This window comes from Rhizophagus irregularis, chromosome 7 (assembly GCF_026210795.1).
Source record: "Rhizophagus irregularis chromosome 7, complete sequence".
Lineage (NCBI taxonomy): Eukaryota > Fungi > Glomeromycota > Glomeromycetes > Glomerales > Glomeraceae > Rhizophagus > Rhizophagus irregularis.
Genome location: NC_089435.1, coordinates 1,844,065 through 1,871,580, shown reverse-complemented (window position 1 = coordinate 1,871,580; position 27,516 = coordinate 1,844,065). Strand labels below are relative to the sequence as shown.

The window sequence follows — 27,516 nt, the reverse complement described above, 5'->3', positions numbered from 1 at the left end:
AAATAAAAATTCTCTACAAAATTTGTTTATAAAAAAAAGCCAATAAAAAAAAAAAAATTTTTTAAAACTACGCTAAACTTAAAACATGTGACCAACAAAATATCAACCCTGTGCTGACAAAGAAACTAATTTTTGACAAAGATAAAATTATTGAGCATAGTTGGATTAAATCAAATACAGTTGGACAAAAACATCAAGCACAGACGGACAAAAATATCAAGCACAAATGGATAAAAACATAAAGCACGGACGGATAAAAATGTCAAGCATGGTCAGATAAAAACATCAAGCACGTACAGATAAAACCATCAAGCACGTACAGATAAATATCAAGCACGTACAGATAAATATCAAGCACGTACAGATAAACATCAAACACATACAGATAAAACATCAAGCACGTACAGATAAACATCAAGCATGAACAGATAAAAATATCAAGCACGTGATAGATAAACATCAAGCATGAACAGATAAAAATATCAAGCACGTACAGATAAATATCAAGCACGGGACAGATGAAAATCAAGCATAAACAGGTAAAATGTCAGACACGGGGTGACATTTTGTCAAGCCATGCTTGATATTTTATCGCACAATGTCTGATAATTATGTCCAACTCGGCTTGCCATATTTCCTAAGGGGGAAGGGGTTAATACCATGATGATGTTACACATCTTCCATTTTTAGACACTTGTAATTAATATAATTCTAGCCAGAATTATGTTTTAATTTTATGACATAGGGAGGGGGGTCAAAAATCCTAAAATTTAAATTACGGCATTTCTAACCATCCCATTCTATTATTTGGATTTTATTTTGTTTTTATTTAGTTACAAATACTGTATAGTCGCTGGCTTTTTTCAAGTGTTATTTTCTTTTCATTTGTATTTTTGTGCCATTCAGAGCATTATGGTCACGAAATAAATTTACAAAAATTTTTTTTCTATTCAAAGTCAAATAAGTAAAATTATAGAATATAGAGAATTTTTACGGTAGAATTTTTATGAAAAGAATAACAAATATGAGCGTTTATAAAAAAGGAAATCGGCAAAACAGTGTAAAATTGCCATCTGTTCAGAAAATTTCCATTTATATATTGATAGCTACCATCATATTTTTTAAAAAAATCTATATTCATTCGATGTGTAGTCACCGGAGAGGCGGAGACGCATGTTCTACTAGTTAAACACTTCTATAATATTCTTTATTCCTATTAGCGATAAGCAATTCCTTTCAGATATGCGTATGCGTTCATTGCCTTTGAATACTGTTGTTAAAATTCTCGTACTATTTTCTTAACTCTGCTACAAAGAATATCTTTTTTCTACGAGCCTAATAATGTATAGTACTAAGATGTGTGCTGTTTGTTGACATTTGCGATCGTTAGATACTCAAAGAGTGTTTATTTACAGATTCTCCCGGGTGATGGATACTAGGACCTGCTATTCATAAATAACATTAAAATGCTGGCTAGACAACTTAGAATTTTCTTTACTATCAATCTACTTTTTTCTTATTTCTACAACTGTTTCAAATTACTCTTATAATGGGTTTTCTCAAAAATTCATTTATAACATCCAATACAAACTTTTAAGCTGGACATATTGTTCATTGAAAAGAATATTCAATACGAAAAAGGTAAGCTTGAGTTGACTGAATTAGTCGGGTGAGGACTCCGGAAAGCGGCTGAAAAAAAATTTACTATTAGATCTGGAATTATAATAATGCCAGCCAGTATCTAAAAAAGGAAATGATTCCTTGATCTAGAATTACTAGAATTATCAAAAATTATTCATAGAAGGAATGAGCTACATGATTATTCTGGACCATTCCACGCACTTCAATCACCTTACCCAACAGGAGACTTTATTGTTGGGTGACTATAAATGTTATGACGCAATAATGCATATAAATGATAATGTAAAAACCGATTCCATTGTGATTCAAATTTGTTTATTTATTTATTTCTTTCTTTCTTTCTTTTTTTTTTAAAAAAAAATGGGTTCGATCTATTATTTTCGTAATTCTCATATTTCTAAACCTTCTTGATTTCATATATTTGACACCCATATATGTATTAAGTTTGATAATAAATTTTATAATTACATTAGTTTGGTTTTTTCCTTCAATTTATCAATTATATTCATTCATTTTCACAATAAAGGAATATAATTTGAAAACAAGAATTTATTTGCTTTTAATTTCACCTATAATTATTATTTTGTACGTTCCAATTATTATAATATGTTTTGTTGGGTATGGAATATTTCTTTCATTAATCAAACCACTAATGATAATCATACCAAGACCTGATTACTCACTTTATTCACTTTCTTTAACGGCAGCTATTTATAAATGTATATGTAATTATGATTACGAATTCTTGACGGATAATTTAATATTAGAAAACACAAAAGAAATAATATATTTTATTAAAAAATGTTGTAATTCAATTCTTCCGAATTTCTTGAAAAAATCAAACAATTCAAATCATATAATTGCGAATCAACATTTTTTATTTTAATTCAAATTTTAGATTTTTCTGTCTTCTTAATAATTTCTATTATAATTATACCATATATTATAATATTTATTTTTTATAAAGCAACATATATATAACATATTATTATATAACCATACCATACTTTTTTTTATATGAAAATTATTATGTATTTGATTCATTTTATAAAAAATATTTCTATTTTATTTTATTATTATTATATAAAATGTTTATTCCATTTATTTTTATATTAATATTTATTGTATTTATTCCATTTTGTACTATTAGTATTATAAAAATGTTTGTTTGTAGAATAATTGAATTTTATAAAGAAATTGATGGGTTTTATAAAGTTATGGAATTTTTTTGGGTATTAATTACTTATAAATTGAATATTGTTAATAGTTATTTTATTTATGTAGTTTGTAAAATTAATATAAGACATAAGAAAAATATGATAGGAAAAGTTAAAATATTTTATAATCGTCCAGACTTTTCGGTTTTGAGACGGCGGGTTTGAATATGATACCAACACACGCTTAACAATTGTTTGCAATTTGACAATAACGATTGCATTATTCATTTCTCGATACGACGATCACGATTATTCATTTCTCGATCCAATAACCAGATTTCACCTTTTGATTATTACTCTGTAGATTCTTTGGCAACTCTTAATTACAAGAATAAAAATAATTTATTTGTTCACAATTATATATGTAACATGAGGAATACAAACTATTTATATATAAATTTTATTTAAAAAAAAATAAATGTGTCAAATAAAAAAAAGGTATAATATATATAATATAATAACTTAAATAAAATTTTGTTATCAAGATATAATAAATATGTTGTAACCTAAATAAAAACTTAAATCCATTCAAAATCTTCATTAATATTTCTACTAGTACCAGTAAAATACTTATTAATTACCCCTTTTGCTTTATATTTTTCATATAAATCATTCAATTTCTGTTTTGCTTCTAAACCTGAAGAATAATAATTATTGCTTATTTTTAATAACATAGAATTTCTATCTTTCCAATTATCAAAAAATAATTCTAAATGATCTAATCTGATTACTTTAATAGAAGAAAATTTAAATTTATATAAACAAATTGGGGATGATTTATTTAATATCTTAAATAATTTATCCCAATTAAATATACTAAAAGTATCAGTATCATATAAATCTATAATTAATCCATTTAAAAGTTGACAATTTGTTAATAAATTCTCAAGTTCTGAAATAAGTATATTAAGATTGGTAAGTAATGATAATTTAAGATATCTAAGATTTGGACAATTTTTACTGATAGATTGCATAAGTTCTTTGTTATTAGTACCATCACAAAATACGCTAATTTCACTAAGATTTCCTATTGTATTATCAATTAAATTTACCAAAATTTTAGAAGGAACTCGTTGAGTTGTTAAAATTCTTAAATTAGGTAATGATAAATTTTCCATATGATTTGCTTCATCAGATTTTATAAAATGAAGTATATTGATTTCTAAACTTAATAAATTAACAAGGTATGAAAGAATGTTTGTAATAGGTTTCCAATCCAATCTTAAATATTGAATAGTATCCACATGTTTAATTAATGATTTTTCAAGAGTCTTGTTGAATGAATCATTTCTTACTGATCTTCTAGGATAGATGAAACTAATATCATACAATTTTTTCTGTACTTCAATTAATTTGATAATACCATAATTATCAGGAAAGTGATACCAATTATCAAATATTAATTTCTTAATTGATTTGCATATACCTGCCAATCCCATTAAAACATGTGGATCAGTAACATCATTACAATGAAAGGATTCAAGTTCTGAAAAACATTTTTCAATTCCTGAAATATGAAGTAATTCATAATCCAAATTTTGTGGAATAGAAAGATGAATAAAATTTGTGTTTTTATTAATAAATAATTTTAATAACATGTCTTTAGCGTTCAAGTTAGATTTTGAAAAAAGTACCGTATCTAAGAAAAGTAAATTTAAATGTTTCCAGAAACTAATATAATTAAATAAAGGATGTTGATATTTTTCTGTAATAGAACTATTAATTCCTTGAATCTTTAAAATATTTCTTGACTCTTCTGATAAATGTAAAAGTATTACATTAAATAATTTAATAATTTTCTTTGTATAATTAGAATTAATGGTTCTAAAATATTCCCCAGGATCTCTCCATAAAATAGGTACCGCAGTTACACACCAACTTCTATTAACTAAAAGACATGAATGAAGGAATTTCTTATCATTTTTTAATTCTTCAAATATAAGGAAAAGTACATCTTTATCAAGCTTCATATTTTATGATATAATTAAAAAATATTACAGAAGTAAAAATGTTGTATTTGATTTTTTGAGAAAAAAAAAAATTTCATATTAATAATATAAATGGAAAAATTACCCCTTATTTTAAATTCAAAATGAACATTTTGCGTTACAAATAATTCAAGATCTGCAGCCGATGAAATCCTTCTGCGCCTGCAGCGGCAAATCATTCTCACGGTTATCGATTATTTTACGCACAAAGAAGTTTATTAATTTAATAGCCTACGAGTTACGACGTATGTGTAATTTTTTTTTTTTATGGAAAGAAAGAGACAGGTTTTCTATGAAATCGGGTTTAAATGTATTCATGTAGGTAATTTATTTATAAGATAGGAAAGACCGCAGTATTGTTGGTATAAATACATATGTATTTGCTTTCTGTTTTAAACATGAAGCCAAAAATATTTTACTAACTATTTCAATAATGTGGTCCCTGTCAATTAAACATATATAATTAAATAAGTCTCGAGAAAACAATTTTGAATAATTTCCTATATAAGTCTACATAGTTTTAATTTTATGAGCATATTATTATTACAAAGTTATTAGTAAGGAACTGTATTTAGTATAAAGTAATGAATATAAGAGGATAATATAACAGTAATTTACTAAAATTCACAAAAATAAATGCGTAAACTATTATAAATTTATTAAATTACCATTCCACCGTACCGGAAATGGGAAATGACATTTTATTATTAATAATCATTTTTTTTTCTTTTTTTTTTTTTTTTTTTTTTAATAATCATTTATTTTCCGTCATAAATATAATTACCGTAATAGTCATAACCAAAAATGGAAATTATTATCCATTTCCAACAATATATAATTATTTATTTAAAAATGTTACATCATATTCTTTTTTCCTTCCAAATTGGAAATTATGGTTAGATTAATTACTAAAACTAATTATAAAACAAAAATACGCCCAATTTCAATTCAAGATCTGATGTTCTGATTTGTCAATTTAACGCATTTCAATGATGCCGATCATCAATTCGGCGTAGAAATCTAAATCTCATTGTCAAAGTGTTGATCCCGATATTATCACACAATTCCACGATAGAGGTTGGAACCGGTTATAAATTCAATATATGAAACCGGGTTTAACCGAAAATATAACCGGTTATTCGGTTGAAAACCGAACTTATTTATAGTCACGTGCTATGGAGATAATATAATTATATAACCGGTTTTTGGTCCGGTGATATAAAAAATGGCCATAATGAAAAGAAATTTAGCAATTTATATTTATTCAATGATCAAATCATAAATATTAGAATAAACTAAGGAATAGAAACCGTTGTTAAGTCTGGAGCATAAAGATCGAACGTAATTTATTGATTATTGTACAATGAAATCTATCGACTCAGGCGGTCAGCGGACATTTTGTATCAACATGTCTAGAATTCTTTACTCGTTCCGAAATTCAAAGATATATCCAATATATCCGATAACGTTGATGTATCCTTTTGTATATCGACAATCACATTCATGTGACACAAAGTCACAAACTATCTTTTTAGTAAAGATGTAATGTTACAATGTTACATGGATCTGCAGCAATTATATAAGTTAGTCCGTTCACAACGTTCACAAAATTTTCTTTTTTCTTTTTTTAAATTTACAAAACATGGATGATAATAATCTCTTACCAAAATTATCACAAAATTTAATTGAAATTTTAAATGATGAAGAATATTATGATGTTACTATTGAAGTTGGAAATGACCCTTATATAAAGATATTTCGTGCTCATATGGTTATCTTACATTATCGTTCTACTTGCTTACGAAGAATTTTATCAACTAATAAAAGGAAAAATGATGGAACGTTGTTTCATATAAAATTACAAAATATTTTACCTGAAATTTTTCAAATAATCTTAAGGTAAGAAAAAAGGAATGAATTAAAATTTAAATACAAAAATATTTGTATAATAAATTAATTTAAATTTACGTTTTTACTATTTTAGATATATTTATAGTGGAAGAATTACTTTAGAGGATTATGATACTTCAGATATAATTAAAATCTTGGTTGCTGGAAGTGAGCTTGGTCTTCAAGAATTAATCACTTATTTACAATCCTTTTTGATAAAAACTAAGGCAAGTTGGATGGAACAAAATTTTAATTTAATATATCAAACAAGCTTTAAGGACGATTCTTTTTTGGAACTTCAAAAATTTTGTACTAATTTAATAAACAAAAAGCCAAATAAGATATTTAAATCTCCAAGTTTCTCTTCAATTCCGGAAAAACTTTTGGTCTCACTCATTCAAAGTGATAATCTTCAAATGAGCGAAATTCAAGTATGGGAACATGCGCTTAATTGGGGACTTGCTCAAAGCCCAGAGCTTCCTTCTGATCCTACAAATTTTTCAAAAGAAGATTTCAAAACTTTAAAGAATATTATGCGTCAATGTATTCCATTTATCAGATTTCATAATTTATCTTCTGAAGAATTTTCTAATAAAGTATTACCTTATAGAAAAATTTTACCAAAGGATTTATTATATGAAGATCTACTAAAATATTTTATGAATCCTAATAACCAATCAATTAGAGAATCAAAACCTCGTATGGCTACTAAAGAATTTAATATCGATTCCGAAATCATTACATCTCAACATGCTGAATTAATCTCAAAATGGATCGATAAATTAGAAATTACAGATGATATAAGAAATATGTACGAGTTCAAATTGTTACTTCGTGGTTCTCGTGATGGATTTATATCTAAAAAATTTCATGAAATCTGTGATAATCAATCTCGTACTGTAACAATTATTAAAGTGAAAGGTAGTAAAGAAATTCTTGGTGGATATAATCCAATTGAATGGAAATCTGATAACTCTTACGGTATTACTTGCGATAGTTTTATATTCTCTTTTAAGAAACCTGATAATATTGAATGTTATATTTTAGGTCGCGTAAAAGATGAGCAACATGCCACATATAATCATTGTGATTATGGACCATCGTTTGGTGATGGTGACCTTGATTTACTCGGAGATCATTGTAGTTGTGATAGTTTGAGCTGGACTTATGAATATTATATTGGAGGAACTATTGAGAAATTTTTGGTGGAAGAATATGAAGTATATCAAATTAATAATAGTTGAAGTAGGGTTTGAACTTTTTTCTCTTATATTTTACTTTTGACGATTTAAATTTTAATGAAATTAAAAACACAATAATAAAAAAATAAGACTGTTAGTCGACCTTATTATAAAAAATCGTTATTTTAATATGATCTGCTCTGCTTATCTCTTATCAGGTTTAGGAATGTTTCCCACAGAATCCTTGATATTAAACTAGAATTTCTTGTACGAAATTCGATATACCGGAACCTTGATATAACGGAGCATAAGTCTTGATATACCGGAATTGGAATCTGTCATAATCTTAGGGATGCTAATCGTTACATTACGTTACGTTACGTTACGTTAGTGCCTCGACCCGTATCCGGATCAATCCGGATTGATCCGGATTTTTTTTTTCGGATATCCGGATTTTCACGGTTTTCATCCGGATTATAAACCGGATGAAAAATATCCGGTTTGACCCGGAATCCGGATGAAATTTTTATTATTTTTTTTTTTTATTAATAATAATTTTGCTGATCCATAAAGATCTATATCTAAATGATATTATGGCTAATTATTTTTGCGCCTAATACCAATTTTTTTATTAAAATTTATTAAATTTATATTTGTTATTAAACTTTTTAATACAGTAAGTTTAAGAAGATTTTTCAATTATAATTTATTTATTGAAGTTTGTATCAGATTTGTTTATTTAAATTTATACATTAACAAATAACAAATAATTTTAGATTTCACATTCAAACGTTCAAAAGAAAAAAAACTTTATATTATTTTTGTTACAAAATAATAATTATTGTTTTAAAATGAAAAATTGTTCAATATTATAAATTTATATAATTATAACAACTTTTTTTAAAATTAAAACTAGTGTTATGTAATTTGATTCAAATGATTCTTTAATTTTTGAAAGAAGAAACAAATCCTTAAAAAATTGCCTTACTAACCCAACACATCTATTTATAGTAATCTTTAGCTGTATATAAAAATATCTTGTTTAAAATTTCATAATTAGTTAATTTACAAAGAAATGTTAAACAATAGTCTGAGACAATGCTGAAATAATATGAAATTGTTTTAAAGAAAAGTATTTAATGAAATTGGAATTATGTAAATTTCGTGGTCTTGGATAATTTTGGCCAAATTTGTAATTCGGGCCGAAATTAATATCACGTGACACCGGGAAAATAGTTTAGCCACCGGGCAAAAAATTTTTTATCGGCTGGCATGAAAATTTAATGTTACACAATTTGTAATTCTGGCCGGCGTTATGAATTCTGGCCAGAATTATTGCCGATCATTTGTAAATCCAATCCGGTTTCCGGTTTCTATCCGGATTATCTGATCCGGATTCAAAATCCGGGTCAATCCGGATATAATCCGGATTTTTTTTTTGTGTAATCCGGATGACGGTTTTCATCCGGGTCGAAGCACTACGTTACGTAACTTACACTGTAAGTTACATGGACTGAATGTAACATTACATTGATATGTTTACCAGAATTAAGATAATTCAGCCAGTATTACCTTAATCTTGGCCAAGTTTATAATTTATAACGAACATTAACAAATAAAAAGTAGCTTATTATCATGTTTTACAGTTTCGGATTCAACTTTTTTTATGATCTTATCATACAAGTTTTAACATATTCCTGCAATCTTGTCGCATTTTTGTTCACTTAGAATTACAGTATTTATATTTATATCATTTTTTTATTGGGATTTATTGTTTCTTCAGATTTTGATTAAAAAAAAAATTTTATGTTACAATAACATAATGTAACATAACTTATAGAAAATTACCGTAACGTAACAATAAATTTTATAAATTACGGTAATTTTACATCCCTACATAATCTATAATTAATTTATCCTTCGATATAACGGATTTCGAGATATAACGGATTTTTGACAAATTTTACTAATGGAACAGATGGTTTCATTATATCGAATTTCGCTGTTTATAAACAAACCAAACCGAGTAATAACATAAATGAATTTTGGATAAATTTTCCTATAAATATTTTCAAAACTTTGAACAAAATTTATGAAATTTACAGTATATTTAGTATATTTGTCATTCAGAAATTAATATTTCTAATTCCGCTCGTCTATATTTTTGATAACCATGAGGAAAGAAGTTTTTATTGTATAATCCATAAATAAACCAATAAACTAGATCTTTTCTTCAAAAAAAAAAAAAAATGATGGTGAGATGATCAAATTCGGGAATCAAAGGGTATATTTTATGATTTTTTTTTTAAAAAAAAAATTTTTTTTTGAGTAATATACTATACATCCGAATCTCGAATTAAACTATATTTTTTAAATCTCATTTACTTATTTTTAATGATATCATATACTATTTACCAACAACTAGACGTTGCGAAAAATGTCGATACGCGTAATAAAATTTATTCATCTAATGTTTCCTAAAATTTTTATTTTATACCGATAAGATGATGCCAAAGGAGCTACAAAATAAGGTTATTTAAATTTATAAATTAAACCATGTTCAATTACGGAAAAGAGTTAAATTGTGTTGAGAAACTCAATATATTTTCACAAAATCTGCAATGTTTGGATTCATTGTAAATTTTAACGAATCATCTTATCACACCTCGGGAAGGTGATACACAGTGAAATTCGATATATCGGAACTTTGATATATCGGAACATAAGTAAAGTCTGAATTGGGTCTGGAACGGATTACATAATGACATTATCTATAATTAATTTACCCTCGATATAACGGATTTCTCGATATAACGGATTTTTGACAAATTTTACTAATGGAACGTTATATCGAATTTCACTGTGTATGAACAACGCGAACGAGGCAGTCACGTTGACGATGACAGTTAGACATCGACTTAGATTTCTTTGAGATGCTCTGATCTCTATTTGTCACCTACATAATATGTCACCTGTGCTACCATAAGCATATAGCCGGGTAAGCTCCGTAAGATGGTCCCACAAACTATTATCCGGTTACAATGGTTACATGTATACATGTAACGACTGTAACGTTGCAACGTTGCAGCGGCAATTATATATAAGGTTAACAATCCAACAAAATTTAAAAAAATTTTTTATTCTTCTCATTTCTTTTTAAATTTGTTAAATCATGAATAATAATATTTTAACGAAGTTATCACAAAATTTAGTTGAAATTTTAAATGATGATGAATATTATGATGTTACTATTGAAGTTGGTAATGACCCTTATATAAAGATATTTCGTGCTCATATGGTTTTCTTACATTATCGTTCTACTTACTTACGAAGAGTTTTGTCGACCAATAAAAGGAAAAATGATGGAACTTTGGTACATATAAAATTACCAAATATTTTACCTGAAATTTTTCAAATAATCTTAAGGTATGACATAGGATGATAATAATTAAACTTAAAACAGTTGTATAATAAATTTACACTTCTTATTCTAGATATATTTATAGTGGAAGAATTTCTTTGGGGGAATATGATACTTTAGATATAATTAAAATCTTGGTTGCTGGAAGTGAACTTGGTCTTCAAGAATTAATCACTTATTTACAATCCTTTTTGATTAAAACTGAGGCAAGTTGGATGGAACAAAATTTTAATTTGATATATCAAACAAGTTTCGAAAACGATTCTTTCTTGGAACTTCAACAATTTTGTACTAATCTGATAACCAAAAAGCCAAACAAGATATTCAAATCTCCAAGTTTCTCTTCAACTCCGGAAAAACTTTTGGTCTCACTTATTCAAAGTGATAATCTTCAAATGAACGAAATTCAAGTATGGGAACATGTGCTTAAGTGGGGACTTGCTCAAAGTCCAGAGCTTCCATCCGATCCTACAAATTTTTCAAAAGAAGATTTCAAAACTTTAAAGAATAATATGCGTCAATGTATCCCACTTATCAGATTTCATAATTTATCTTCTGAAGAATTTTCGAATAAAGTATTACCATACAGAAAAATTTTACCAAAGGATTTATTATATGAAGATTTATTAAAATATTTTATGAATCCTAATAATCAATCAATTGGTGAATCAAAACCTCGTATGACTACTAAAGAAATTAATATTGATTCCAAAATCATTACACCTTTGTTACTTCGTGATTCTCATGATGGGTTTACAGACGATGATGAAAATTTTGTTTATCCAGTTAAAGGCTACGATGATGATGCTTTCATATATCAACCCGAAATCAATGATTTGAAGGATAACGCAGATGATGACACGGTCTTTGTTTATACCGAGAATAGCAGTAAAGAGGAACAATTAAATTCAAAGAATTTACAAGATGATAATGATGAAGGCGAAGGAACTAGTTTCGTTTACCCAGGAAATGATATAAATAGTTCCGATAATAATAATAATACAAACATTAATAAAAATGAAGTTCCCAAAGTTGACAAACCATCAGGTACAATTATGGTGAAACTTACGGAAAGAGGATTAATTTATATTCGATAAAATTTTAAATTTTTACATATTTTTTAACATTCAAGCTTCTTCTGTTTAAGTCTTTTTGGAGACTTCCATGTATTTATTTATTGGGATATTAAATTTTAAGAAATATTTTTATTCGGTTTTTCATATTTATTATATCTTATGGGAGTTTTTCTGAAAATGGTTTATTTATACATTTCGATATGTGAGGGTATTCTTTTTTTTTTTGAACTCATTTTCGAATGATACAACCGATTTTCATTATTATTTTAATAATTTATTTCGATTTAATAACATACCTTATTATATTACATTATCACGTAGGAATATTATTTTTAAGTTATTTTAGTTATTTTGAAATTCAAATTGTGTATTTATATTTGATCATCTCAACCAATTGGATAAATAAATATCTAAAAAAAAATTTAAGGATCACAGAGTATTTAAAGTTCGCTTTTTTCTACGAAACTGACAATGTCCACCGGGTTGTAAGTATATTAAGCTAAATTATTGCATTTATATGACATTAAAAAATGTGCTTATGTGATAATGTTTTCAGAACAGTGCCCACATCCGTGTCCTACTGGTGGTTGTAATACTAGGAATTTTTTAGACATTATGTTGAAGGCGGTGATTTTGGTGACCGTGAAGATTGTATTAATGAATTAATCCGTAAAATGAATTAGAATAATTAATATCTCTGATGAAGACAGAATAAAATATAATTACTATTGATTAAATTCATCGGCATAAACAATCGGGACAAATTACTCTGAAATTCGCTAGTTGCGAAAGAATGGTCGGTATGTTTGAATTGGAATGTCGTTTTAATAAGAAATCTGGTATAATTATTTGATACTAATCATAATTTTATTATTCAGAATTTATTTATTCTTCTCGCGGAAAACTAAAACTAAAACTAGACTATATTAAACTTGAACAATTAGGCGTTTCTTTTCTTGGTGAATGCACCGCTAGTGTATTTTATGCGATTGTCAGTCACCTTGCAGACACCTTTGTTTCTAAGGTAATATTAGCAGTGATTAATAATTCAATATGTAAATAACTGTTATATTGATTTATTCTCGTGCTACTAGCTTAATAATGTAAAGAAAGCCGAAGGTGAATCAACTCTTGAACTTTCTCTACGTCTTACGAAAGAACTCGGGTTTACTAGGATTAGTAGGATGTGGCGAAGACTCGGCGCTCGTGTTATTTGATTGGCACATTAATTGCTCTACAATGGCTTATTTATAATTATGCTAAAGTTTCAACCAGGTTACCAACTACCGACTCTAGTGGTTCACTTCGCATTATGCTAATTCATCTTGTCCAGTTATTTACGGCTGAAATCCTTGATATTAAACTAGAATTTCTTGTATTTATAGACAAACCAAACTACGGTACTATAATTACCATTTTAAACATATCAGATTTTTTTTGTTTTAATATCATGGATGGATTCATCAATATTTCTAATTTCGCTCGTCTAAATTTTGTGATAACCACGAGGAAAAAAAGTCTTTAAATAATATTTGAGATAAAGTATCAATAAAAAAAAAAAGCTCATTCACAAATATAAATGACTTTTTGTTGGTCTATTAATTTGAAATAAATAAATAACCTTTGATTCCCGAATCTGATCTTCTCACCATCTTCTAGAAAAGATCTAGTTTATCAGTTTATTTATGGATTATATAATAATCTCGGCTTTTACAACAAAACAATTGGGCACAGAAGAAATTTCTGAACTAATTATGACATTAAATCACAGCTATCTTATCTTTGGTTAATAATCCACAAAATTTGACCCTTATTATTATGGACAGGCAGTATATTGCATTTTTGATATATATATTTTATATTATTTTTTTGGTAATGGTGCGTATTTTATTACGTTCTTTTTATGTCCTCTTATCATTCGTATTAATAATTTCTGATTATGAAAGAAAAATTTTCTTTTCTTTATTGAAGCAGACTAAATAAATGATCTCGAAGTCGTCGTTACTTGTCCAAAGCGAAATAAATTATTTGTAAAATCATCATAAATATCTCATAGGGTATACATATATTTTTTTTTTTGAAAAAACGATCTTACAATTATTTTGAGAAATAGTATACTATACATCCAAGTCTTGAATTAAACTATATTTTTTAAATCTCATTTAAGTTTACTATATATTCAGAATTTTGAATGATAGCATATACTATTTATCAGCAATTAGAGGTAATGCGCGTAATAAAGCATTTTGCTTCAGAATAGCGCAACTTGAAAAATAGTAATTGTGTAGGGTTATTTAAATTTATAAATTAAACCATTATTTGTTATGGATGATAACAAAACTTTGGCAAATATTAAATTACTAAATATTTATTTGAAATTTCTTAACTTAAAGGAAAAGAATTAAATTATGTTGAGAAACTCTATATATTTTCGTTAATTGAGATAAATTTCTTATAAAATTCAAGATCAGCAGAGTTCGGACTAATTTTGAGTAACACAAACTATCAAGCATATCATCCGGTGCTACGACTGCTACGTGTAACGTTGTAGCGGAAATTATATATAAGGGTTAATAATTCAACAAAATTTTTAATTGTTCTCATTTTTTTTTTAAATTTATTAAATCATGAATGATAATATTTTAACTAAGTTATCACAAAATTTACTTGAAATTTTAAATGATGAAGAATATTATGATGTTACTATTGAAGTTGGTAATGACCCTTATATAAAGATATTTCATGCTCATATGGTTATCTTACATGATCGTTCTAATTATTTACGAAGAATTTTATCGATCAATAAAAAGGAAAATAAAGAAACTTTGGTACATATAAAATTACCAAATATTTCACCTGAAATTTTTCAAATAATTTTAAGGTAAAGAATTAAGTAGAAAAGAATTAATTTTAAATATTTAAATTAACAAAATGATGTGTCATAATTATAAAAAAAAAATATTTAATTTTACGCTTTTTATTTTAGATATATTTATGGCGGAGAAATTTCTTTAGAGGAATATGATACTTCGGATATAATGGATATCCTAATTGCTGGAAGTAAACTTGGTCTTCAAGAATTAATCACTTATTCACAATCCTTTTTGATTGAAACTAAGACAAATTGGATGGAACAAAATTTTAGTCTGATATATCAAACAAGCTTTGAGAACGATTCTTTTTTGGAACTTCAAAAATTTTGTACTAGTTTAATAACCAAAAAGCCAAACAAGATATTCAGATCTTCAAGTTTCTCTTCAATTCCGGGAAAACTTTTGGTCTTGCTTATTCAAAGTGATAATCTTCAAATGAGCGAAATTCAAGTATGGCAACATATGCTTAATTGGGGACTTGCTCAAAATCCAGAACTTCCGTCAGATCCTACAAATTTTACAAAAGAAGATTTTAATACTTTGAAAAATAGTTTACAACATTGCATCCCACATATTAGTTAGATTCTATAATTTAACTTCTGAAGAATTTTCAAACAGAGTGTTGCCTTATAAAACAATTTTGCCAAAAGAATTATATAAAGATTTATTAAAATATTTTTTGAATCCCAATGGCCAATTATCAATACCTCGTATAGTTGCTGATTCCAAGATCATTACACCTCAGCATGTTGAATTAATTTCAAAATGGATCGATAGATTAGAAATTACAGATGAGATAAAAAATACGTACGAATTCAAATTGTTACTTCGTGGATCTCATGATGGATTTTCACCTAAAAAATTTCATGAAATCTGTGATAATCAATCTCATACTGTGACAATAATTAAAGTGAAAAATAGTAAAGAAATTCTTGGTGGATATAATCCATCTGAATGGAAATCTGATGGTTCTAATTGCACCACTAAAGATAGTTTTATATTCTCTTTTAAGAATGATGATATTAAAAGTTATATCTTAAGTCGTGTAAAAGATGAAAGACATGCTGTAAGTAACGATCGTGGTCTTGGTCCATCATTCGGTGTCGATCTTTTTTTAATGAAACCGTTGGTAAATGCGGTAAAATGGCTTACGAAAAGAAAATCAGAGAAGCTAGTGGTCTATTTACTGGTTTTTTTTTTTGTGGAAGAGTATGAAGTATTTCAAATTATAAGATAAATATCATTTACAGTTGTCAATTTTAGTATTTATTTATTTGTTTGTTTGTTTGTTTGTTTATTTTTGAACGCAACTTAAAATCGGTAATATCGCATGGAACTTAGTTTATATAACGGAATTTATATAATTTTAGCTTTTAGTAGACTTTTTATTTATTCTTCTAAATAAACATTATCCGTAAAATTATCAATAAAAGTCACGAACGATCTTTGGACCCGTTGTGTAATGTAAGATCTCTTTTTATGATTAGTGAAGTATCAGTGATAGGTCATATTTATTTATATTTCATTAATAAAATTTAAATCGTTAAATTAAATTGAAATATATATATATATATAATGTATTTGATTGTTAGTATGCTGTGTAACAATTATTTTAATCGTCTTATAACAACGAGTTTTTGCTCTACTTATCTCTTAGAATGCTAATTTATTAATCCCACAAAATCCCTTGAATTTTTTCATTTATGAGCAAGCCAAACCGATAACATAAATAATTTTTTGAATAAATTTTCCTATGGATATTCTGAATGCTCTAAATATATATTGTATATTATTTACCATTCTTGTCAGAATTCGGTGTATCAAAATCTCTAATTCCGCTCGGTTAATTCAAAAACTTTTTAACGTCCGTTGTAAATTTTTTTTTCCTTTTTAAAAAAAAAATGATGATCAAATTCGAAGGTTGTTGTTTATTTTCTTGGTAATACTGCGTATTTTATACTACGTTCCTCTTATCATTCGTGTTAATGATAAATTTCTTTTCTTTACTAAAGCGGTCGTAATTCAACTAAATAAATGTTCTCGAGGTCATCATTAACTGTTCATAGGACGAAATAAATGATTTGTAAAATTATAACAAATATCACGTAAGGTATACATATATTTTGTTTTGAAAAACTATACATCCGAATCTCAAAAATATAAACCATTTATCAGCAATTAAGCGTTGAAAGTGGCAATACGCATAATAAAGCATCTTGACAAATTATCTTTCCAGAATTATTTAATTTTTATACCGATAAGATAACAAACAAAAAAAAAAAATTTTATTTCATCCTTTTCTTTATACACAAATGGGCGCAACTTGGAAAATAGAATTTATATAAAGTTATTTAAATTTATGAATCAAATCATTATCAGTTATAGATGATAAAACTTTGGCAAATATAAAATATCTTCGTTAATAAGATGAAAATTACATGAAATTTTTTTATAAAATTCAAGACCATCAATAACGTTCAGAATTCGGACTAATAATATTTTATAATCTTAATCACCTGGTGCTATTACAAGGTCAACAAGCAGCATCGGCAATTATATATAATGTTAGCAATTCAGCAAAATTGCTAATCCTTATCCTTTTCATTTCTTTTTTAAATTTATTAAATCACGAATGATAACGAAATTATCACAAAATTTACTTGAAATTTTAAATGATGAAGAATATTATGATGTTACTATTGAAGTTGGAATGACACTTATATAAAAGATATTTCGTGCTCATATGGTTATCTTACATTATCGTTCTACTTGTTTACGAAGAATTTTGTCAACTAATAAAAGGAAAAATGATGGAACTTTGTTTCATATAAAATTACAAAATATTTTACCTGAAATTTTTCAAATAATCTTAAGGTAAGTAAAAAAGGAAATAATAAAATATAATACAAAATATTTGTATAATAAATTAACGTCTTTTATTTTAGATATATTTATAGTGGGAGAATTACTTTAGAGGAATATGATACATCAGATATAATTAAAATCTTGGTTGCTGGAAGTGAACTTGGTCTTCAAGAATTAATCACTTATTTACAATCCTTTTTGATTAAAACTAAGGCAAATTGGATGGAACAAAATTTTAATTTGATATATCAAATAAGCTTTGAAGACGATTCTTTCTTGGAACTTCAAAAATTCTGTACTGATTTAACATCAAAAGAACCAGATAAGTTATTCAAATCTCTAAAATTTTCTTCAATTCCTGAAAAACTTTTGGTCTCACTCAATCCAAGTATGGGAACATGTGCTTAGATGGGGGCTTGCTCAAAGTCCAGATCTTCCTTTTGATCCTATAAATTTTTCAAAAGAAGATTTCAAAACTTTAAAGATTAATATACGTCAATGTATTCCATTTATCAAATTTCATAATTTAACTTATGAAGATTTTTCGAATAAATTAAAAATAAAATTGATTCCAAAATCATTACATTTCAACATGCTGAATTAATCTCAAAATGGATCAATACATCACAAAATTTTCAGGGTATTCAATATTGCACAAATAGTTAAATTTCTCAAAATTTACGCAATATAATTAACAATATTATATGTATAATTCTTTGTACAAATTTATATAAAAATTAACCCATTTTTTTACAATATATTTGTATGAAAAATACATTATATATATTAAATATGCAATTAATGTGCATTTTCAGGGTGTGCAAATCAATTTTTTCATGCACAAAATATTGCATATTTTTTACATATAAAAAAATTTCCTGATGTAGATTAGAAAATACAGAAGTGATAAAAAATAAGTACGAATTTGAATTATTACTTCGGACCTCGTGATGGATTTACAATTAAAAAATTTCATGAAATCTGCGATAACCAAACTCGTACTATAACAATTATTAAAGTGAAGATAGTAAATGAAATTCTTAGAGGATATAACCCAATTGAATGGAATTCTGATTATTATTATGGCACTATTAAAGATAGTTTTATATTCTCTTTTGATAATAATGATAATTTTGAGGGTTATATTTTAAGTCGCGTAAAAAATGAATATGCTGTACTTAGAAATTATGACCTTGGTCCATCATTTGGTAATGGTGACCTTGTTTCATATGGAGACAAAGGCTCATGCGATAATTGACTTTATGAAAAACAGATTAGAAAAACTACATATTCTTCCACAGAAAATAAATAAGAAGTATTTCAAGTATATCAAATTATAAATTAATAATAGTTGATATAAGCTTTTTTTATGTTTCTCTCATTATTTATGGAGGTGTTATTGGCGTCGGCTCCGAACCAAATCCAACGAATCGGAATTAAATGATTTATAGATCAAATTTGTTAATAATAACCAAAATTTATTTTTAGTTGTCCAACTTCACATGTACTACCCATATATACTTAGGCTCCTATTTATATTGGAATATTTCACGAATATTTCACAAAAATCTTTCGAAAAAGGAACGAGAAAAATTATTAACGAAGGCTCCTATTTATATTGGAATATTTCACGAATATTTCACAAAAATCTTTCGAAAAAGGAACGAGAAAAATTATTAATGAAATTTTAAAGTATGGAACTAAAATGGAACTGATCAAGCTGAACCTCATCCTAATTATATATTATTTATATTTCATTAGTAAATTTAAATCGTTAAAATTACAATGTATTAGACTGTTAGTCCATTCCAAACTAATAATTAGTTTAACGTCCTTTCTGGCTGAAAAATTTGGGGGGAATAATTTAAACAAACATGATATTTAAACATATTAAAATTTCTGGAAGTTTTCGGTAAAATCGGAAATATTCGGTACACCCAATTTCAGAAAAGAGAGGGTGTGTTTTAAACATATATGAATATATGTGTTTAATTTATTTTAACATTTTCAAAAATACTAGAGGGGGAGGGAGGACGTTAAACTTAAAATTAATTTGGAATGGCCTTAGTAGACTGTGTAAAATTGTTTTAATCGCCTTATTACAACAAGTTCTGCTCTACTTATCTCTTATCAAGTTTAGAATGTTTATTTATCGCACAAAATTCTTGGTAGAATTTTTTTACTTATGAGCAAACAAACCGAAAACATAAATAATTTTTTGAATAAAATTCCCTATGAATATTTTGAATGCTCTAAATGTAAAATTTATAAATATAAAATTTTTAAATTTGTAGTATATTTACCATTCTTGTCAAAATTCGGTGTACTAATATCATGCATCAAGTGGTAATACGTATAACAAAGCATTTTGATGAATTATCTTTCAAGAATTTTTATCCAATTATTTATCGAATATTTCCTAAAATTATTATTTTTATACCGATCTGATAACAAAAAAAAAAATTATTCATCCTTTTCTTTATACACAAATTGGGCGCAACTTGAAAATAGGAATTATATAAAGGAGAAACTCAATATATATCTTCGTTAATAAGATGAGATTTGCATGAAAATTCGAGATAGCAATGAGGATAAAAATATAAAGCTTTCTTTTGAAAGTCAGAATGAGATTCGCATATCTATAATTAAGATTTTAATGTAAAAAAGATATTTAAATCTCAGCTGATATAAATTGATACTCGAATTTAGAATATGTAAAAAATCTCTCATGTGAATTTTGATTTTAACAAATGACTGTACGTCTGTATTAATGTAATACTGTTAAATAATTCTTGTTTGTTTTTAAATAATTATTTATAAAAAGTTTAAAGAAAAGATTAAAGTTCTTAATCTAAAGTATGGATATGAATATTAAACATAACAAATTTCAAACAAAAATAAAAATTATAAATAAAGATTATTTCGATAATTATTACATCTGTATTTAAAATATTTATTTTATAATAAAATTGAAAATATCAGTAATAACTAACAAATAAAGAATAAATAACAGAATTATTAAATTTTAACTATACATTCAAAACAATCAGACTTTTCTTGAACTAAGATTTCAGTAAGTTTACGACTTGTATAATATGCTTGTGTATGAGATTGTATAAAAGAAGCATTTGCTTGCTCTTGTACTAAAGATTTGTTTGCTTTTATAAATTCAACCATATCATCCTTTAATTTATTATCAATATTAAGTACTTCAAATTTATCATTTCCATCCATGTTTATACTATAATATTCATTAATACATCTAACCCACTCAGATATAATATCTTCGAGCATTGTTATGGTTGGTCTATTGGAAGGATCTGAATCCCAACATTTTTTCATTAAATCTATATAACATTTTGGAGTATTTTCAACAATTTCAGGGCGTTTCCCTTCACAGACACTCAAAATAAGGTGATGATCATGTGCTACACGATTAAATGGAGGAATACCTGATGTAAATTCCCACATTATCATTGAAAAACTGTAAATATCACTTGCTGGTGTATAGAGTTTTTGTCTCAATGTTTCAGGTGCCATATAAGGTAAAACTCCATAAACTTCATTAATTTTATTGTCAGAATCTTGTAAATCATTTATAGGTTTACATAATCCTAAATCAATAATAAATAACTCATTGTAATTATCTGATATTAAAATATTACCATCATGAAAATCACCATGAGTTAAATTCGATTCATGGATTACTTTGAGCCCTAATACAATTTTTTTCAATAATTGTAACTTTTCTTGCCATTTAAATTTAATTATGTCAGTTAAACATTTTCTCAAACTTCCTTTTTTTGCAAAACTCATCACTATCATATAATTTAAATTATTTGGATCTTGGGTAAATCCAAAGAATTGAATAAATTTTGAAAATGATTTTTTCTGACAATTATAATGATATTTCCACTATATAAATAATAAAAAAAATTAATTTTTTGCAATAGAAAAAAAAATTGCTAATAAATATAAATAATTACCTCATCCAGAAATTTACTATTTAAATTTGATGAATTATTAAGTGTTTTAAGAATAACATCATAGTTTAATTGTCTATTCCATTGTTGTTTATCAAAATTCCAACTAAAAACAGGTCCATTTAGCCAGATAGCTTTATGAATTTCACTAAATCCTCCTTTATCATAATAATTAATATTTGACAATTTATTATAAGGTATCCATTCTAAAATTTCATAACTATTTTTGGCATTTAGTTGTGAATCTTGAATAAATTTATCAATAAATTCATTTTTACTAGTCCACTTTAAAAAATCATGTTGAAATTGTTTGGCATTACATTGTTGACACCACTGGTAATTAGTATATAGCTGGTTGCATATATTACATAATTCAACTTCATTTTCAAAATCCATTATGTTACTTTCTGTTGCTTTTTGATGCCAATAAAACGCTTTTTCTAAATTCTTTCCTGTTCCTTCTCCATTTACATAACAAATGACTAAACTATGCATTGAATCAGTATCTCCATTTTCTGCTGCTTTTTGATACCAATAAAAGGCTTTTTCTAAATTCTTTTCTGTTCCTTCTCCATTATAATATCTATTGGCTAAATTATGCATTGAATCAGTATAGCCATTTTCTGCTGCTTTTTGATACCAATAAAAAGCTTTTTCTAAATTCTTTTCTGTTCCTTCTCCATTATAATATCTATTGGCTAAATTATACATTGAATCAGTTGAACCATTTTCTGCTGCTTTTTGATACCAATAAAAGGCTTTTTCTAAATTCTTTTCTGTTCCTTCTCCATTTGCATAACATATGGCTAAATCATACATTGAATCAATGGAACCATTATTTTCTGCGTCTTTTTGATACCAATAAAAGGCTTTTTCTAAATTCTTTTCTGTACCTTCTCCATTATAATATCTATTGGCTAAATTATACATTGAATCAGTTGAACCATTTTCTGCTGCTTTTTGAAACAAATAAAAGGCTTTTTCTAAATTCTTTTCTGTTCCTTCTCCATTTTTATAACATATGGCTAAATTATTCATTGAATCAGTATCTCCATTTTCTGCTGCTTTTTGATACCAATAAAAGGCTTTTTCTAAATTCTTTTCTGTTCCTTCTCCATAATAATATCTATTGGCTAAATTATGCATTGAAGCAGTGAAGCCATTTTCTGCTGCTTTTTGATACCAATAAAAGGCTTTTTCTAAATTCTTTTCTGTTCCTTCTCCATTTTTATAATATATGGCTAAATTATACATTGAATTAGTGAAACCATTTTCTGCTGCTTTTTGATTCCAATAAAAGGCTTTTTCTAAATTCTTTTCTGTTCCTTCTCCATTATAATATCTATTGGCTAAATTATACATTGAATCAGTTGAACCATTTTCTGCTGCTTTTTGAAACAAATAAAAGGCTTTTTCTAAATTCTTTTCTGTTCCTTCTCCATTTTTATAACATATGGCTAAATTATTCATTGAATCAGTATCTCCATTTTCTGCTGCTTTTTGATACCAATAAAAGGCTTTTTCTAAATTCTTTTCTGTTCCTTCTCCATAATAATATCTATTGGCTAAATTATGCATTGAAGCAGTGAAGCCATTTTCTGCTGCTTTTTGATACCAATAAAAGGCTTTTTCTAAATTCTTTTCTGTTCCTTCTCCATTTTCATAACATAAAGCTAAATTATTCATTGCATTGATATTACCATTTTCTGCTGCTTTTTGATACCAATAAAAGGCTTGTTCTAAATTCTTTTCTGTTCCTTCTCCATTTTCATAACGTAAAGCTAAATTATTCATTGCATTGATATTACCATTTTCTGCTGCTTTTTGATACCAATAAAAGGCTTTTTCTAAATTCTTTTCTGTTCCTTCTCCATTTTCATAACATAAAGCTAAATTATTCATTGCATTGATATTACCATTTTCTGCTGCTTTTTGATACCAATAAAAGGCTTGTTCTAAATTCTTTTCTGTTCCTTCTCCATTTTCATAACGTAAAGCTAAATTATTCATTGCATTGATATTACAATTTTCTGCTGCTTTTTGATACCAATAAAAGGCTTTTTCTAAATTCTTTTCTGTTCCTTCTCCATTTTTATAACACATGGCTAAATTATGCATTGAATTTGTGAAACCATTTTCTGCTGCTTTTTGATACCAATAAAAGGCTTTTTCTAAATTCTTTTCTGTTCCTTCTCCATTTTCATAACATAAAGCTAAATTATTCATTGCATTGATATTACTATTTTCTGCTGCTTTTTGATACCAATAAAAAGCTTTTTCTAAATTCTTTTCTGTTCCTTCTCCATTTTTATAACACATGGCCAAATTATGCATTGAATTTGTGAAACCATTTTCTGCTGCTTTTTGATACCAATAAAAAGCTTTTTCTAAATTCTTTTCTGTTCCTTCTCCATTTTCATAACATATGGCTAAATTATGCATTGAATTTGTGAAACAATTTTCTGCTGCTTTTTGATACCAATAAAACGCTTTTTCTAAATTCTTTTCTGTTCCTTCTCCATTATAATATCTATTGGCTAAATTATGCATTGAATCAGTTAAACCATTTTCTGCTGCTTTTTGATACCAATAAAAGGCTTTTTCTAAATTCTTTTCTGTTCCTTCTCCATTTTCATAATATAAAGCTAAATTATTCATTGCATTGATATTACCATTTTCTGCTGCTTTTTGATACCAATAAAAGGCTTTTTCTAAATTCTTTTCTGTTCCTTTCCCATTGTAATACCTTGTGGCTAAATTAAACATTACTACTTTATTGCCATTTTCTGCTGATTTTTCTAAAGAATTAATACATTCTTTACACCATAATTCTTCAGTAAAGGGTTTATTGCAATATGAACAATTTTCAGCGTTTACTATATCAGTAACTGAGATATTAGATTTACTAAATTTGGTTTCCATTTGTTTTTATTTTAGAAATTTATTTTACTAAAAAAAATTATTATTTTTCTAGACAAATGATTTTATACGAAAACTTTCATGAATGAGTTATTAAAATAACCAAAAGTAGAAGTTACAATAAAAAAAATATTTTCGGGCCATAATTTTTCCGATGCAATGATCTGCGTTGAGAAATTCCTTTAAAAATACATTATGTAATGATAAAATTTGCCGTTCATGTGATTTAAATAAAAGGAAGTAATCGCATTTTCTTACAAAAATGAATGTATAAAATACATTAAATTCCTATTTAACATATTTATAAAAAAAAAATTATTGATAATTTATAATTCTTTTTTATTACAGCCTTAAAAATATCATTCGTTTATAACGAATATATACTAAATTCTAATCTTATATTATTTTGCGTTATTTTCTTAACAACTAGTGATCAAGATTAAATTAAGTTTTTTATTCTATAATATGTAAAAAAATTTGAATTAATAATTATTAAAAATAGATTTATAATGACGATTTCTATTTGTGTTTAAACACGGGTTTCCAAAAAAGAAAATTTTCTATGCTGATCATTTAATGTTGGGCAGAATTAAATTTAGAGGGAAAACAGAAGAAAACCAAAATCTGTTAAATAAGTCAAAATTGACATTAAAAACCAACTTTGACGCTTTAAGTAAACTTGCAGAACGGGAAAAAATACTCATACCATACTATATTCCTATTTATTAAAATTTTTATTATATAATTTTTTTCTATAAAGTCACGTAATACGAGTATGAGCAATGAATAAATTAAGAAATTTTCATTTGCATAAATTAATTTTTGGGACCCGGTCACATTACCGACATTTAATTACCGACAATGAAATTACTGACATCCCAATTCCCAATAATTAAACTCAGTGATTACTGATGTTGAGAAAAAAATATTGTTTTTAAAGGCTAAATTTTTAAAGAAATTATATAAAAAAAAAAATAACAAAAATCATCTTATGCCAAAAAACTTAAAAGAATATAGCTTAACATATCTGAAAAGCATAATGGAGGAAAAGAAAAAAAAATTGTTGCTTTCAATACTGTTTGTTTATTTGTGGGTATAATTTTCGAATTACAATTATTTATCACTACCGGTGATTTCTCCACTTAATTCTGGCCAAAAATTACAAATTGGCCAGAGTTAAAAAATACTGGTCGCAAAATTTTAACTTAAATAATAAATATGTTAACAAATATTGATTTGATTTAACCATGACAAAATTTTAAAATTTTTGTTAAAAAAAATGAGTCTGGTCAAATTATCGACAGTCAAATTACCGACAGTCAAATAATCGACATTCAAATTACCGAAGTGAATCAAATTGCTGACAATTTTTTTTAGACTTTGATAAAAAATAATCAATGATGTAAATACTAAATACAATATAAATATTACAATATGAACAATATAATTCAATATATTTATAATAAATTTTAGCCACAATTAAAACATTAACAGTTAATTCATAAATATTAAACAGAATAAATTAATAAATGTGTATAGTTGCGACTTGCGAAGTGTGTTTTGTGTTTAATAATTTTTTTTGATAATTTTGCTGTGCCAACCACCTATCTGTGTCAGTAATTTGATTGACGATAATTTAACCCTGTCGGTAACTACGAATTTTCACTCATACCGTCACAATTAGTAGATTGTTTTATATAAAAAAGTTCTCAGTGCGAAGCAACGAGTTTTATAAAATCACATTTTATTTATTACGTAGCCAAATTACAAGAAAAAAAATGGAATAAAAAAATTTTTATAATTTATAATTATTACTTCAGTCCAACGAAACTGCCAATTATCCTTTCATTTTTACTGCGCCTCACGGAGACTTGAATTTGTCTTTCTATAGTTTCAACATCTTTTCGATATAGTTTAAATACAATTCTTCTCTATTATTTCAATATTCAACCTAGTATCTCGACTTATATTTTAGAAAAATTTAGGAGACTTTGAAGTTATACCATAAACTTTTCTATTTTACTCTCAAGCGATCGTACTAATAAACTTTCAATATTTCGAAAAAACTTGTTAATAAAAGATCTTGTTTCGTTATAAAATGTCGCTAAACACTTTTCGCGCCTAATATGGTTTTTCTATATTTATTAAGAGTGATAGAGGATTTTTCTCGATTTTTTTTTCAAAAATTTTTAGCCGAGTGCATCAGAAAGTTTAATTTAATTATAAGCTTCTTATTATTTAAAGTTCAGTTAATACTCATTATTTGGAAAAAGTTAGTGATTATCGGTTATGGTATTTACACAATTGATTTTTTAAATAAGCGAGGTAAATCGTAAATATTCAAATGAAACTAGACTAATACGATATAAACCTAAAATTAGAAAATATTAACTATACTTGTTGCGTTGCAACGGGATTAATTTGTGCTAATATGCCTGTTCATCCATAAAATTTATACCCAT

At 26.3% G+C, this 27,516-nt stretch overlaps 8 protein-coding genes across 8 annotated transcripts; 5 read left to right on the top strand and 3 right to left on the bottom strand.

Annotated features, from left to right (window-relative positions):
* Positions 1–3,229: 3,229 nt before the first annotated feature.
* OCT59_027209 (uncharacterized protein) lies at positions 3,230–4,908 on the bottom strand. Its single transcript, XM_025328292.2, has one exon. The coding sequence runs from the start codon at positions 4,826–4,828 to the stop codon at positions 3,377–3,379; it is 1,452 nt and encodes a 483-aa protein (XP_025167225.1). The 5' UTR covers positions 4,829–4,908; the 3' UTR covers positions 3,230–3,376.
* Positions 4,909–6,452: 1,544 nt separating this feature from the next.
* OCT59_027208 (uncharacterized protein) lies at positions 6,453–8,088 on the top strand. The gene is made up of 2 exons (XM_066136807.1): positions 6,453–6,745; positions 6,831–8,088. Exons 1-2 carry the CDS (start codon positions 6,489–6,491, stop codon positions 7,978–7,980), a joined length of 1,407 nt encoding a protein of 468 aa, XP_065993258.1. The 5' UTR covers positions 6,453–6,488; the 3' UTR covers positions 7,981–8,088.
* Positions 8,089–11,089: 3,001 nt separating this feature from the next.
* OCT59_027207 (uncharacterized protein) lies at positions 11,090–12,435 on the top strand (the record flags this gene model as incomplete). The annotated part of the gene is made up of 2 exons (XM_066136806.1): positions 11,090–11,343; positions 11,412–12,435. The coding sequence occupies 2 exons, from the start codon at positions 11,090–11,092 to the stop codon at positions 12,433–12,435; spliced, it is 1,278 nt and encodes a 425-aa protein (XP_065993257.1).
* A 772-nt stretch (positions 12,436–13,207) lies between these two features.
* On the top strand, positions 13,208–13,631 carry OCT59_027206 (uncharacterized protein; the record flags this gene model as incomplete). The annotated part of the gene is made up of 3 exons (XM_066136805.1): positions 13,208–13,214; positions 13,293–13,438; positions 13,509–13,631. The coding sequence occupies 3 exons, from the start codon at positions 13,208–13,210 to the stop codon at positions 13,629–13,631; spliced, it is 276 nt and encodes a 91-aa protein (XP_065993256.1).
* Positions 13,632–15,041: 1,410 nt separating this feature from the next.
* On the top strand, positions 15,042–16,524 carry OCT59_027205 (uncharacterized protein; the record flags this gene model as incomplete). Its single annotated transcript, XM_025328294.2, has 3 exons — positions 15,042–15,295; positions 15,401–15,864; positions 15,938–16,524. The coding sequence occupies 3 exons, from the start codon at positions 15,042–15,044 to the stop codon at positions 16,522–16,524; spliced, it is 1,305 nt and encodes a 434-aa protein (XP_025167227.2).
* Positions 16,525–18,030: 1,506 nt separating this feature from the next.
* On the top strand, positions 18,031–18,560 carry OCT59_027204 (uncharacterized protein; the record flags this gene model as incomplete). The annotated part of the gene is made up of 2 exons (XM_066136804.1): positions 18,031–18,161; positions 18,233–18,560. 2 exons carry the CDS (start codon positions 18,031–18,033, stop codon positions 18,558–18,560), a joined length of 459 nt encoding a protein of 152 aa, XP_065993255.1.
* Positions 18,561–21,170: 2,610 nt separating this feature from the next.
* On the bottom strand, positions 21,171–21,446 carry OCT59_027203 (uncharacterized protein; the record flags this gene model as incomplete). Its single annotated transcript, XM_025322067.2, has 1 exon — positions 21,171–21,446. One exon carries the CDS (start codon positions 21,444–21,446, stop codon positions 21,171–21,173), a length of 276 nt encoding a protein of 91 aa, XP_025167228.2.
* Positions 21,447–21,982: 536 nt separating this feature from the next.
* On the bottom strand, positions 21,983–25,146 carry OCT59_027202 (uncharacterized protein; the record flags this gene model as incomplete). The annotated part of the gene is made up of 3 exons (XM_066136803.1): positions 22,504–25,146; positions 22,139–22,154; positions 21,983–22,067 (listed from the first exon to the last, which is right to left on the bottom strand). The coding sequence occupies exons 1-3, from the start codon at positions 25,055–25,057 to the stop codon at positions 21,983–21,985; spliced, it is 2,655 nt and encodes an 884-aa protein (XP_065993254.1). The 5' UTR covers positions 25,058–25,146.
* Between the last annotated feature and the right edge of the window lie 2,370 nt (positions 25,147–27,516).

Excerpts from the sequence above, each read along its gene's own strand:
- OCT59_027209 (XM_025328292.2), bottom strand. The coding sequence starts at position 4,828 with ATGAAGCTTGATAAAGATGTACTTTTCCTTATATTTGAAGAATTAAAA.
- OCT59_027208 (XM_066136807.1), top strand. The coding sequence starts at position 6,489 with ATGGATGATAATAATCTCTTACCAAAATTATCACAAAATTTAATTGAA. Across the intron at positions 6,746-6,830 it reads ATTTTTCAAATAATCTTAAG|ATATATTTATAGTGGAAGAA; the intron begins GTAAGAAAAAAG and ends TTACTATTTTAG.